General features: G+C 48.4%; 1 protein-coding gene across 1 annotated transcript in view; it reads left to right on the top strand.

Annotated features, from left to right (window-relative positions):
• The first annotated feature begins 14,942 nt into the window (after positions 1-14,942).
• Positions 14,943-15,638, top strand: part of DNPEP (aspartyl aminopeptidase) — a 479,746-nt gene continuing 479,050 nt past the window's right edge. The window contains exon 1 of the mRNA XM_085650112.1: positions 14,943-15,116. Within this exon, the coding sequence (XP_085506238.1) occupies positions 15,039-15,116 (78 nt within the window). The 5' untranslated portion in view covers positions 14,943-15,038. The remainder of the gene's footprint in view (positions 15,117-15,638) is intronic.

Consider the following 15,638-nt stretch of genomic DNA (forward strand, 5'->3'; position numbering starts at 1 on the left):
ATCCCACTCGGGAGAAAATTCCCATCAGTGCACGTCCCACCACGGGGGCCGTCACTGTCCTCAGAGGAATGGCTTCCGGGTACCGGGTGGCACGGTCCACCAGGACCAGGATGAACCTATTGCCCATCGCTGTCCTGGGGTCCAGTGGCCCTACAATGTCAATCCCCACTCGCTGGAATTGAGTACCGACCACAGGGAATGGCTGGAGTGGAGCCTTCTGCTTCCTTCCACTCTTTCCACTTGCCTGGCAAGTCTGGCATGTCCTGCAGTGAGTATCCGAACTCCTGCGCATTTGAGGCCAATAAAAGTGGGTGACAAGCCTTTCAAAGGTCTTGTCCTGCCCCAAATGCCCTGCCAATGGCACATCGTGAGCCAGCCCCAGTAGGAAGGCTCTGAAGTCCTGGGGTACCACCAGCGCACGGGCTGACCCAGGCTCAGCAACCTTAGACTCTGTATATAGGAGGTCGTTCTCCCAGTAAACGAAATGTGATCCTGACTGATCACCTGCGGCCTAGTCTGCAGCCTGCTGCCGCATACCCACGAGAGAAGGGCACTCCTTCTGCGCCTTACAAAAGTCCTCCCTGGTGGGACCTCCTTCCTGCTGCCAATGGGTCAGCTCCGGCAGGTCTCCCAGTTCAGCTATCTGTTCCCCTGTAGGCTCCAGGGCATCCCCCTCAAGGTCTGCTTCCTCCTGGACCGTGGGAACTTCAGGGGCCGGCTTCCCGCGCCCCTTGCTCCTTCTCTCTGAGGCCGGTTCCTGGGCCTCCCTCTCAGGCTCCAGAACCTCTTGAGTACCTCTACTGGCTGCCATGGACCATGTGGTGACACACGCCCAATCCGGCATACCCAACATCTCCAGGTGAGCACTCCGCTCCACCTTAGCCCATGGTGAGCTCTCCAAATCGTTCCCTAACAAACAGTCTACAGGCATGGCGGGCCTCACAGCTACCTGAAGAGTACCAGAGACCCCCCCCCCACTCAAAGGGAACCTGAGCCACCTTGCAGTGCCTCTCGGTGTTGTCAGCGGCAACAACGGGATAGAATGCATTGGGGACCACCTGCTCCTGAGACACCAGGTGACACCTGACAGCTGTCACACTGGCTCCTGTATCTCTGAGAGCTTCCACTCTATGGCCATTTATGGTCACCCACTGCCTGTACTTCTTAGTGTTCTCAGGCAGCTGGGTTGGAGGGACCACTTCACGGTCTCCTAGCGAGACCAGGGACATCTCTGCGGGACCCCACCCACCTTGGACATCCCTCTCCTCCCCAAGGCTACACTAGTCACCTGCCGGGGTGGAGCACCAGTGGGTGCTGGTTTACCAAACAATGGATACTTTACATCAGAGGCAAAATGCCCCAAATTGTTACACCTGTAACATCTGACGGGCCCCTTCTGAACAGGAGGACCTGTCGGGGTCCCGGTCGGTTTCTGGGGTGGGGGAGGCTGAGAACCCTTCCCTTGGTTCCCTTGGGGACTACTTTGGGGCCCTTTTGGGAACTGCTTCTGTTTACCCCTGTCCCCCCCACTCTTCTGCTGGGAACCCTGCCCAACTTTGGAGGAATCTCCCACGGTACCCTTGTGGACCCTGGTACTGACCCAGCGGTCCGCCTCCTCAGCAAGCTTCCTAGGGTTAGTCAGCCTACTATCTATCAGGTGCTGGCGTAGCTCAGGAAAACAATTACTGGACAAGTGCTCCCATGCCATTAAATCAAGAAGCCCTTGATAATCATTTACCTTACTACCCTTTACCCAACCATCCAGCGCTCTGCAAAAGAAAGTCACATACTCCACATACGTACTATTGGGAATCTTAGTGCAACCCCTGAACCCCTGTCTATATAACTCAGGGGTCAACCCATACCTAGCCATCAATGCTTCCTTCATATGGGCATAAGAATTATGAACATCAGCAGGTAAATCTAACAGTGTGTCCCGCCCTTCACTCAGGAGCCGTCCCCACAACCCCGCTCCCCAATCTCTCTCAGGGACCCGGTGGGAAGACATGGCTACCTCGTAGGCTCTGAACCACTGCCCGATGTCGTCATTCTTGAAGAACTCCTTCAATACATCCTTGGGAATATAAACTCTTGGTTCCGCCGGTGCTGGCGGTGTGCTGCCACCAGAGGGATTAAGCTCCAAACTTTTTGCTTTCAGCTCCAGCTCCCTCAGCTTCATGTCATGCTCTAATTGTAGTTTCTTTTCTTCCATGGCTAATCTTTGTTTTTCCATATCCATCTGCCCATGAAGTTTTGCCATCTCCACTTCGTGTGCCCGGGTTGCTGCCCTGTCTGCCAACTCTTCTGGCGACAGGCCTCTGCCAAACTCATGGACACTTTCTGGTGGAACCATTTCCACCTGATTCTCTGGTGCCTTTGACTCATACCAGGCCATCAGCGCCTTCACGAGTTGGGTCTTGTTTTTCAATCCAGTTTGGGCAATTCTGAACTTGGAGCAAAAACCTTTCAATTCTTCATTGGCATGATTCTGAAGTGCGCCTTCTTCCCAATCTATGTCCTCAAATCCAGAGATTATAGAGGCTGCCCTTCCGGCGGGAAGTGAACCAGGCATGGCTCTAACAACGGAGATTCTTGGCAAAACAAAACAATTGCTGGTCTTGTGGCTGCGTTACTGGTCTGCTCTCACTACGTGGTGATCAGTGGTTCACTATACGCAAACCGCAAATGCAAATCCGTAAATCCTCACCGCTGCCACCAATGTTAGAAATGAGGGGGCTCTGGTTGACGCAGGTGTGTACCCACAACAAGCAGGGACCCTTTACTTCTTGTCAGGGCGAAGGATGACTCCCCAGAATAACCCCTGCTCACCCTCTAGGTGCGTGGCGCGAGCAGTCTAGGCTAAGTCTCAGGCGTACACGGTTAAGCAAATGCAATTACACATACAGTAAACCCCTTGAATGCACCACAAACGGACACCAATCAGGAAGTATATAAAAATAAGCTTTTATGTAGATTCAGCAGATTCAAATACACGGCCCAGTAACGTTGAACTGATGGGGCCACAACTCTTGGAAATACGGTAAAGTCTCTTTGTTACGGAAAGATCTTTTGGCGGGCACAAGGTAACTGTGGGCCTCAGCGCACTTCGGGCTGAGGCGGCGCCCGGGAAGCACCCGGCAGATGACAGGGAAATCAGAACGTTGCGGACCCTGGATCCGATGCGAGCTCGCGGTCGAGTTCGTAAGTACAGTACCTTGTTTCTTGACGCGAAGGCGGGTGCGGGATTTCAGCGGCTCTTCGACAGAAGGGCGAGGCGGCGTCCGGGGCTCCCACACTTCGCGATGGGGGTCTGATCTTCAGGCTCACGACAAGAGCGGGGTGTTGCAGGAGGCGGGTGAACAAAGCGGGGCAGCCGGGCACACAAAGTACGTCCGGGCCGTCCGAGGCTTGGGGATGCTCACAACGCCGATTCCGGCGGGAGGGTGAAGGTGCACATCGAGCCTCCAGCGAGCGAGGTGACGGGGGCAGCCCAGCACAGCGTAGGGGGAGCGGCTCCGATCGAGCGAGGTTCTTCCCAAGGCGGGGGCGGCTAAGCAGTCCCGGTCACGGCTCAGGGAGGGACTGGGGCACGAGGGTCACAGCTCCGGCGAGGGAAAGGACACCACAGTCCAGCGGCAGGCGAGTGAAGATCAGGTAGAGCCCAATGGTCCTGGGGCTCAGTTCAGGGGGCAAGCTCAGTTCCAAGCCCTTGGAGATCGTTTTGGAAAGCACAAGGCTTGAAAGTAAAAATAAAGCAAAGTCTTCAGCAACAGTTTCTCTTCTCCCCTTTGGTAGCAAGGTCACCACTGCAGGCCAATCCCCCAGGACAGGGACAGTCTTCCTCTTACAGCTTTCCCGATGCCTCCTCCTCAGGCAGAGATTCTTCTTGGTCAAAAGCGGATTTAGTTTCTTAGGAGCAGGGCTCCTCCATTTATACAGCAAATCTTTTGTTCTCCCAGGCCAGGGGTTCCTTTGCCTAGTCCAGTCCGGTTTCTGAGCACTTTGTTTACGCGATGCAGGCTTCTTCTTTCAGAGTGCAGGGCAGAGTCCTCAGACGCTCCACAGGGGGCGGAGCCGGCATTGAGGTGGCAGAGCACTGTCCTATTCAGAGCCTAGGAGCACTCCTCCCACCCATCTACCTGTCGATCGTCCTATTCACCCCCAGGCTACCTAGCCCTGCCCATCTGGGTTCCCCCAGCCCTGTCACTCATACCAGCCAGACATCAGATACACATCACGCAGAGGCGGGCTGAAATGTTTAGGCAAGCAAAGGCCAGCTTTCTAAAAGCGGCATTTGCAAACCCGGAATATTAAAATAAACCTTGGGAAAAGATGTACCTTATTATTCCGAGTTCAGGCATACTAAATTCGATCTTCTACCATGTTCCCTGGGTCGGTTAGGATCATAGGGTGTAACAATCCAGGCCGCCCATACTGGCCTATGAGAACAGGGTAGCCTTGCAGTAGTGAACAACAAGATGGCGGTAATTCACTACTAGGACATGCCACGCATCTAGGCTTGTCCTACCTTATGCTCACAACGCACCCTGCCCGTGGGCCTACCAGAGGGGTGACTAACATGCAGCTAAGGGAAGGTTTTAGGGACCGGCAAGTGTGGGCACTTGCCAGTCAGCATGTCAGTAACAGACTGCACGCAGGTTCTGCGATGGCAGACCTTAGACATATTTTACCGGCCGCTTCTGTGGGTGGCACAACCAGTGCTGCAAGCCCACCAGCGGTGTTTGCCTTTACATGCCCTGGCGCTCCTGGCGCACTTTACTGGAGTCTGACAGTAAATCAAACAATCCAATCATGGAATCCAACCAACATATACAATTTACATAGGGAGCACTCGCACCGCGACACTGGTTGGCAGTGGCACAGCGCGCTGAGCGGCCAACACCATAAAAACACATGAGGCACAGCGACAAAAAGAGGAAGGGAGACTCACGCCAAGGTGCCAGGTCTAACACCTGAGCACAGGCAGACCATGTCCACACCACCCTCACCGGAACACAGGTTCACCATGTCCACCCCACCCCACCCTCACCCGAGCAAAGGCAGACCATGTCTATTCCACCCTCACCTGAGCACAGGCAGACCATGTCCATTCCACCCTCACCTGAGCACAGGCAGACCATGTCCACCAGGGCAATGGTGCTCTTGAATGGACCAGAGCTTGTTTCTCACTGCCTGCCTTAGGCATCTTACTTCGCCCGCTGGACTCCTCACTGCTTGACCGATCACCCAGGCTCCCATTGTAGACTGGAGGAGGCAAAGCGAATCTTATTTAACTTTATCTGTGTAGCAGTACCCAAGGGTCATGCCCAGGGTTCACTGCCTGCTCCAGGACCGGGAGAGAAGGTCTGGCAGCAGGGCACTTGGGTCTGGCTCCTGTTAACACTTTGATGCCCTACGACTCAACAACCCAACATCTACCACCTGAAGAGCCCATTCCAGCTTTCCAACCCCTACACAGGCATGCGCACAGCTGGTAAAAGAGAACAAGCATTGGCATAGCCAATAGGTCTCGCCTTTGGGACCTTATAAGTGTTTAGCCATGCAACGGTTGCGTAACTAAATACTTATAAGGTCCAAAAAGCTAGACCTATTGGCTATGCAAAGCGGCCATGATCAAACATCAAACATCAAAGCGAAAGTGAAAGTAATCGCGGCAAGCGCGGCGCGCGCGCCCGCGCCCATGCACTGTAGCTCTAGGCTGGCCTGGTAGCACTTTTTGGAGGCCTCTCAATAAGTCTCGCCAGACCAGCGCATGCGCTGGGTCAGGCGAGACCTAAAAAGGCATATTACCCCTCATGCATTTTATATTACATGTTTCTTTTGGGGCACTTACCTTGAAAAAATGTGTTTTTTTTCAAACAGGGACATGTTTATTGAAGACAGTAAGTAAAACAGTGGACTCCACAGTTTAATGGTCCATAGTAAAAAGAAGAGGATACATGTAATTATAAAGTTAAGAATGCAAAATGCTCAAAGAAAAAGTACACTTCTATAGAAGAGATAGTGTTTGCTGAGCTGCTCTCTGCAATGTGCAGCTAACAGTTGGCACTGATCCGAATTACAGCGGGCACTGATCGGAATTGCAATGTGCATCTAACAATGGGTACTGTTTGGAATTACAATGTGCAGCAAACAATAGGCATTGATCAGAATATTGGAATTACAATCTGCAGTTAACAATGGACACCGATTGGAATTATAATGTGCAACTAACATTGGGCACTGAATGGAATTACAATCTGCAGCTGACAGCAGGCACTGATCGGAATTACGATGTGCAGCTAACAATTGGCACTGATCGGAATATCAGAATTACAATGTGCAGCTAACAATGGACGTTGATCAGAATTACAAATGTGCAGCAGGCATTGATTTGAATTACAATGTGCAGCTGACAGCGGGCACTGACTGGTATTACAATGTGTAGCTAACAATGGGCACTAATTGGAATCTTGGAATTACAATGTGCACCTAACAATGATCGGAATTAGAATATGCAAATGACAGCGGGCACTGATTGGAAATACAATGTGCAGCTAACAATGGGCGCTGATCAAAATATCGGAATTACAATGTGCAGCTAACAATGGGCACTAATCAAAATATTGTAATTACAATCTCGCGCAGTTACTTGCTACGGTAAGCATTCATTCGGAACCTCGCTATCCCTGCCACACATCGGCTTGAGACATCAGGAACCTATTTATGAGTTCAACCTCATTGCCCCGTCAAAAAACAATATTTTCACATGAGCGGCTGCTCTCGGGATATATTGCTCCTAAGATCCTTGTGATACCGCGACGTGACCAGTCGGCCTCCTATCATCGCGCTATGGATCCTAAGCTTGCAAGCAGTCAACGGAATTAACTATCCTAACGAACAGAACAAGGGGCTCTTACCGATCTTGAAGCTTTTCCGATCTGAGCCTCTACCGCATAACTTGCAAGGACACTTATCGTAGTGGTTCCTTTTACAGCCCATCTTGTGATCGCTTCCCTATCTTATTTGATGTTCCTTAGGATCTGAACTTGGGCCCCCTGTGATTATAGAAAATGCCCTGAAGAAGGTGGCACCCTGATGGATGGGTGATTGCACCGAAACGCGCGTCGGCGTGTCTTTTTGCACGATCTGGCGTGTCTCTTTGTACGATCTAGTGGTGTCCAACAAATTAGACACTCCAAGACTGTGAGGAGATTGTTCCTTTGTGTATTTACAAATATTTTAATGTAGAGCAAATGTATGTTTTATGTATGGGTTGATTGTGTAAGATTGTATGGGTTGTTTGATGAGCATAACTGTGATTTAACTGTTTATACACTCCTCCAACCCCCCTGTGGGGGCCCATCTTGATTTTTTGCATATATCCTTTCAAAAAATCTGTCTTTTTGCTTATTTTGAGCACATGTTTTTTTGTATATTTATCAACAAAATTATTGAACAAAAAAGAATAAAGAAAAATATAATCTTCAATCACAATTTATACTTGTTTGTGTGCTCTCTTCCTAATGGTGTGGCCGTTGACGACCAATTGCGGGTGAGTTATCAATGAGATTTGTTTGATCCATCTTTATCTAAACAGGTAGAGCATTACTTTTGTTCGACTTATTAGCAGTACCCAAGGGTCATGCCCAGGGTTCACTGCCTGCTCCAGGACCGGGAGAAAAGGTCTGGCAGCAGGGCACTTGGGTCTGGCTCCTGTTAACACTTTGATGCCCTAGGACTCAACAACCCAACATCTACCTCCTGAAGAGCCCATTCCAGCTTTCCAACCCCTACACAGGCAAGTGCACAGCTGGTAAAAGAGAACAAGCATTGGCATAGCCAATAGGTCTCGCCTTTGGGACCTTATAAGTGTTTAGCCATGCAACAGTTGCGTAACTAAATACTTATAAGGTCCAAAAAGCTAGACCTATTGGCTATGCAAAGCGGCCACGATCAAACATCAAACATCAAAGCGAAAGTGAAAGTAATCGCGGCAAGCGCGGCGCGCGCGCCCGCGCACATGCACTGTAGCTCTAGGCTGGCTTGGTAGCACTTTTTGGAGGCCTCTCAATAAGTCTCGCCAGACCAGCGCATGCGCTGGGTCAGGCGAGACCTAAAAAGGCATATTACCCCTCATGCATTTTATATTACATGTTTCTTTTGGGGCACTTACCTTGAAAAAATATGTTTTTTTTCAAACAGGGACATGTTTATTGAAGACAGTAAGTAAAACAGTGGACTCCACAGTTTGATGGTCCATAGTAAAAAGAAGAGGATACATGTAATTATAAAGTTAAGAATGCAAAATGCTCAAAGAAAAAGTACACTTCTATAGAAGAGATAGTGTTTGCTGAGCTGGATGTTTGCTCTCCTGAGGCGGAAGCCGGGAGATTAGCTAACTGCACGTATTAGGATTGTAACCTTTGTTTTTAAACTTTATAAAATTGTGCTTTGCTCTCGTGTAACTTTTATTAAAACCTTTTCTGCTTGCTAGTATCACTCACTTACCTGGCGCCATTTCAGGCTGTCTTTTTGGAGGCATAGTGATTCCCTGCTATAGCTCGTGCTTCGTCTTGTGTGGTGCGGGGGCTAATTAAGCGGACATCTTGGGAGGATTTTGGGGGTTGTGCTCTAGTGTCTCTCTCCCTCTTCCTATAACTGAGCATGCTCACGCGGCCGTGCAGCGGACGAGCGCAGCGGGCGCGCCGGCGGCGCGCCGAAGGTGCGCCAAAGGCAAGCCCGTCTGCGCCCGTCCGCGTCCTGACGCGGCCAGGGGCCAGTCGTGCTGCCCCCCCCCCGGATCCAGGCCCCCGTAGTAAGCTACTCGGCGGAGGCTTTAAACCTTATAAACAAGTGTGCCCAAGCACAAAAATGTCCTTCCAATAATTGTTTGCAGGCCAAGTTATCCATGTTGGAAGGCCCAGTATCCTGTCTCCATTGTAAATACCAGCTCAGCATAGTTGAGGAACCCAATCTCAATTCTGACGTGAAAAAACTAGATAGTTCGGCCACCAGATCCCATAGAATTATTCTGTGTAACACGAGATCTCTAGCTAAACACCCATTTGAAATATGGGACATGCTGACCTCTCAGGACCCTATGGTGTGTTTCTTTACCGAGACCTGGTTAAACCCCTCAAACCATGCGATGATCACGCTCGCAATTCCAGAGAATTACAAGTTTATTCATTTGGACCGGGAAAAAAAAAAGGTGGCGGTATTGCCATTGCTTTTAAAAAAGATTTGGAGGCAAAATTGGTCTCCTCAATATGTAATGAACAATTAGAACTAGGCATTTTTAAAATCACTGTCTCTCCTTCTGACACCTGGCATGGAGCTTTAGTATATCGCCCACCAGGTACCAAAGGAAGTTTTGCTGATGTGCTAGTAGAATATCTTGCACTTCATATACTTGCAGCAAACATCTTCCTTTTGTTGGGGGATTTCAATTTTCATGGAGAGAAAGTAGAGGACCCTGAAGTCATTAAATTACTGGCTTCTCTTAAACTTTTAGATCTTACTCAACGAATAGAGGGTCCTACCCACAATGCTGGGCATCTACTAGATCTACTTTTCTCCAACTCGGATCGGATCCATTGTGACCCTCCCTATCCCCTTCCATGGACCGATCATTATATGATTACGGTCCACATAACTTGCCTGGTTGAATTAAGTACAATACAGCCCACTAAACAATCCCTAAGGCTTCGTAGAAGATGGGACAATCTTTCCCCGGCGGCATTTAATGAGACCTTTTCCATGTACAAATCAGACAACACTAGAGATATTAGTGAACAATTGGAAATCTTCAATACTGCACTGGAAGGAGCTTTGGACAACACTGTCCCAAAGAAGTTAGTGAAATCAAGGCCCCAGAGAGATTCTACTCCCTGGTTCTCAGGTACATTGAAGCTAGAAAGGTCTAGCTGCCGGCACCTGGAAAGGAGATGACGCTTGGACAAATCAGAGGAAAATAGAACACTATACAAGAGGGCTTTGTCCAAATACCACCTGAACTTAAAGGTTGCCAGACAGCACTATATTATTGATCAAATTGATAATGCGAGCAACTCCCAGAAAACCCTATTTAAGGTTGTACGGGACTTTGTCTCGCCAAAAGCCTGCAGACAGCGGCCCCCAGAAACACAAGAGCTATGTGACTCCCTGGCCTCCTTCTTTCGGGAAAAAATTCTGACCATCTATGCCAATTTCCCCACCACTACTAACTCTCTGATGGCTTCCTCTCAATCGCCCCGGAAACAAAATAACACAAACGCATGTTCCCTCAACTGCTTTTCGTTGGTTACAGTTGAACAGGTGATTAAAGCTCTCTTGAGAGCGAAATCGGGGTCACCATGGGATACCTGTCCTCCCAAAATCATGGCAGATCTGGCCTTAAGCTGTGCCCCCGCAATCCGAGATTTATTTAATAATTCCATCACCTCGGCCACAATTCCGACTGCTTGGAAAGAGGCGGTCGTCTGTTCCATACTGAAGAAATCATCGGCTGACCCCTTGATCTTAGCTAACTATCGCCCCATTTCCCTGCTACCTCTCCTAGGGAAAATCTTGGAAAGTTGCATTAACAGCCAACTAAGCCTGTACTTAGAGGAAAACCATCTTTTAGATCCATCACAGTCCGGTTTTCGTCCCGGTTTCAGTACAGAGACGGCTGTGCTGGCCGTTACCGACTCTCTGAGGCTAACTGTTGATAAAGGAGGATCAGTCATTCTGATTCTCCTTGATCTCTCCGCAGCCTTCGATACGATCTCACATTCGAAGCTGTTGGAGAGACTCCAGGATTGTGGCATTAAAGGTCAAGCCTGGAAATGGCTAGAACAGTACCTATTGGGTCGCACGCAAACTGTTATGCTGGGACCGTTCGTCTAAAAAAAAATGCTGCTGGACAGGGGAGTCCCTCAGGGCTCTTGCTTGAGCCCTACTCTCTTCAATTTATATATGGCTCCTCTGGCAAAAGTAGTCGAGCATCTGGGTTTCGAAATTGTGTCATATGCTGATGACACCCAGCTAATGTTCACAATTGGTACGGACCCAGAACTCGACAAACCCCGCTTCGCCTCCGGTATGCTGGCCATCTTTGACTGGATGTCGAGAAACTGCCTCCAGCTTAACCCTGGTAAAATGGAGGTTATGCTTTTAGGTAAAGCGAATAACAGCTGGTCGGATGAGTGGTGGCCCAATCAACTTGGTCCCCCCCCCACTCCCCAGAAGTTGGTAAAGAACCTTGGGATCTATTTGGACCAGACCCTATCTATGAAAGATCAGGTAGCGGCAACAACCAGCTCTTGCTATTATGGGCTAAGGTTGCTTAGGAAAATCTTTCCATTTCTCCCTATTTCTCAGCGCAGAACCTTAGTCCAGGCAATGGTTATCAGTCGCTTAGATTATGGAAATGCGATGCTGGCTGAAGTGAGCCAAATCCACCTGGCTAAACTTCAGGTTATCCAAAATACGGCAGCACGGCTTGTTTTGAATCGCCCTCCAGGCTCAGCCTCAACACCTTTGCTGAGAGAACTGCATTGGCTGAATGTCAGAAATCGATCTATCTTTAAGATCTGCAGTCTGACTTACAATGCTCTAAGGGGAAGTGGGCCTCACTATCTTCGAAAGAAATTGGTCAAATACTCCTCTCATAGAAATCTTAGATCCAATTCTCTGGACCTCCTTCAAGTTCCCAGAATCCGCCTCACACGCACGGGAGGTAGATCCTTCTCATTCTTAGCCCCTAACTATTGGAACAAACTTCCGTTAGCAGTCCGCAATACTCAGTCACTGACTACTTTCAGGAAGAAATTAAAAACTTTCCTGTTCTAATCGGTTCCCGGTCACTGTGGTTACTTTTTTCTCCCGCATTCTCCCAGTTAAGCGCCTAGATGCCCCAGGGTGAGTTGTGCGCTCTATAAAAAACCCCTACCAATACCAATACCAGCTGCTCTCTGCAATGTGCAGCTAACAGTTGGCACTGATCCGAATTACAATGTGCAGCTGACAGCGGGCACTGATCGGTATTGCAATGTGCATCCAACTATGGATACTGTTCGGAATTACAATGTGCAGCAAACAATAGGCACTGATCAGAATATTGGAATTACAATCTGCAGTTAACAATGGACACCGATTGGAATTATAATGTGCAACTAACATTGGGCACTGAATGGAATTACAATCTGCAGCTGACAGCAGGCACTGATTGGAATTACGATGTGCAGCTAACAATGGGCACTGATCGGAATATCAGAATTACAATGTGCAGCTAACAATGGACGTTGATCAGAATTACAAATGTGCAGCAGGCATTGATTTGAATTACAATGTGCAGCTGACAGCGGGCACTGACTGGTATTACAATGTGTAGCTAACAATGGGCACTAATTGGAATCTTGGAATTACAATGTGCAGCTAACAATGATCGGAATTAGAATATGCAAATGACAGCGGGCACTGATTGGAAATACAATGTGCAGCTAACAATGGGCGCTGATCAAAATATCAGAATTACAATGTGCAGCTAACAATGGGCACTAATCAAAATATTGGCATTACAATCTGCAGCTAACTGTCGGCACCGATCGGAATTACAATGTGCAGCTGACAGCGGGCACTGATCGGTATTGCAATGTGCATCCAACTATGGATACTGTTCGGAATTACAATGTGCAGCTAACAATGGGCACTGATCGGAATATCGGAATTACAATGCGCAGCTAACAATGGACGTTGATCAGAATTACAAATGTACAGCGGGCACTGATTGGAATTATAATGTGCCGCTGACAGCGGGCACCGACTGGTATTACAATGTGTAGCTAACAATGGGCACTGATTGGAATCTTGGAATTACAATGTGCAGCTAACAATGATCGGAATTAGAATGTGCAAATGACAGTGGGCACTGATTGGAAATACAATGTTTAGCTAACAATGGGCGCTGATCAAATTATCGGAATTACAATGTGCAGCTAACAATGGGCACTAATCAAAATATTGTAATTACAATCTGCAGCTAACTGTCGGCACTGATCGGAATTACAATGTGCAGCTGACAGCGGGCCCTGATCGGAATTGCAATGTGCATCTAACAATGGGTACTGTTCGGAATTACAATGTGCAGATAACAATGGGCACTGATCAGATTATTGGAATTACAATCTGCAGCTAACAATGGACGCTGATCGGAATTACAATGTGCAACTGACAGCGGGCACTGATTGGAATTACAATGTTCAGCTAACAATGGACACTGATTGGAATATTGAAATTACAATGTGCAGTTAACAATGGACAATGATTGAAATATTGGAATTACAATCTGCAGCTAACAATGGACGCTGATTGGAATATCGGAATTACAGTGTGCAACTAACAATGGACACTGGAATTACAATGTGCAGCTAACATTGGGCACTGAATGGAAATACAATGTGCAGCTGAAAGCAGGCACTGCTTGGAATTACGATGTGCATCTAACAATGGGCACTGATCGGAATATCGGAATTACAATGTGCAGCTAACAATGGACGCTGATTGGAATATCGGAATCACAATGTGCAACTAACAATGGACACTGATTGGAATTACAATGTGCAGCTAACATTGGGCACTGAATGGAATTACAATGTGCAGCTGACAGCAGGCACTGATTAAAATTACGATGTGCAGCTAAAAATGGGCACTGATCGGAATATCGGAATTACAATGTGCAGCTAACAATGGACGTTGATCAGAATTACAAATGTTCAGCAGACACTGATTGGAATTACAATGTGCAGCTGACAGCGGGCACTGACTGGTATTACAATGTGTAGCTAACAATGGGCACTGATTGGAATCTTGGAATTACAATGTGCAGCTAATAATGATCGGAATTAGAATGTGCAAATGACAGCGGGCACTGATTGGAATTACAATGTGCAGCTAACAATGGGCACTGATCAAAATTACAATGTGCAGCTAACAATGGACGCTGATTGGAATTACAATGTGCAGCTGACAGTGGGCACTAATTGGAATTACAATGTGCAACTAACAATTGCCACTGATCGGAATTACAATGTGCAGATGACAGCAGGCATTGATTGGAATTACAATGTGCAGCTGACAATGGGCACTGATCGGAATTACAATGTGCAGATGACAATGGGCACCGTTCGGAATTACTATGTGCAGCTGACAGCGTGCACTGATTGGAATTACATGGTGCAGCCAACAATGGACACTGATCGGAATTACAATGTGCAGCTAACAATGGACGCTGACCGGAATTACAATGTGCAGCTTACAGTGGGCACTGGTCGGGATTGCAATGTGCAGCTAACAATGGGCACTGATCAGAATTAAAACGTGCAGTTAACAATGGACACTGATCTCAATTACAATGCGCAGCTGACAGCAGGCACTGATTGGAATTACAATGTGCAGCTAACAACTGATCGGAATATTGGAATTACAACGGGCACTGATCAGAATTACAATATGCAGGTTTCGTGTACTTTTTATAATTAGAATGTTGAATAAAATTTGGCAAAGCTCTGCAGAGTCGCTTGTTGGCCATTGTGGAGTCTTTTCTGAAAAGTATAGAAAATAATTAATAGGTCCCTGTAAAAAGGGTTGAACCGCTCCAATGTGCGTCAGAGCGGCGGATCATTCAACACCTGAGACAAGTCTCTCGAGAGGATGAGTGCGCGGCTGGAGGTGTACTCAGAAGTTTCCATCGAAGTTTGCATCTGGGTCTCACTCAGGCAGAATTAAAGGAGGGGTGAGCATTGTGGGACCGTCGTGTGCGCCTCCAGGCGCTTCGAGGAATCCGCCGTGTGCGCTTCAGTGCTCAAACACACTGCGCGCGGCCACACCTGCATCAGTAGTGATGGAGGCGGCGGCGGGTGTGTTACACGCTCACTCGCACACGTCACACCCAGTCAGTGTCTTAGGAGCTTACACACCCGCTCCCAGCGCCCCAGAACCAGTGCTGCCCCAGACCCTGCTCCGACAGGACGCGCCGGGATTCACGGGAAGGTATGGCGGCCACCGCACCACTCAAGCTCCCCCGCCTCGGCAAGAGGGGCTGGGAGGAGTACGGCTTCTCGACCATTCAGGTGAGTGCCCAGCAGAGGCGCAGCTACCTGCATGTAGCCCTAGAAAACTGGCTGCAATCATATGCACTGTGTGATCTACGGCAAGTGATCTTCAGACGTGCTCTGCTGCTACACGGCCGCGTGTGCGCCTCTTGTTTAGTAACTTTTGATCCATGTGAGTATAAACAAACTGTTTTTGTAAGAACCTGCAAATTATGCAGCAGATGGCCGATTATATTAGAAGTGTGTTAAATCCATATTTATGCGGAAAACCGTGCAGCCACAGAATCACGAAGTTCAGAACCAGGAGCATTGGACTTACGAGACAATGGAGGGGTAAACTATGCGGCAGTTAGTTGTATATTTGGCACACCCACTCGCTTTGAGGTTACTCAACATGCTTGTACATTTGCCTAGCCAAGACACACAATTGATGGACGGAATGCAAAACAAATCAAAACATTTACCCCCAGTCAAGAGATCTGGGTTAAATGCATCGTTCTTTTGCCCACTACGCCACCCCAGTTCAGACCTGGCCATATG

This window comes from Triturus cristatus, chromosome 3_2 (assembly GCF_964204655.1).
Source record: "Triturus cristatus chromosome 3_2, aTriCri1.1, whole genome shotgun sequence".
Lineage (NCBI taxonomy): Eukaryota > Metazoa > Chordata > Amphibia > Caudata > Salamandridae > Triturus > Triturus cristatus.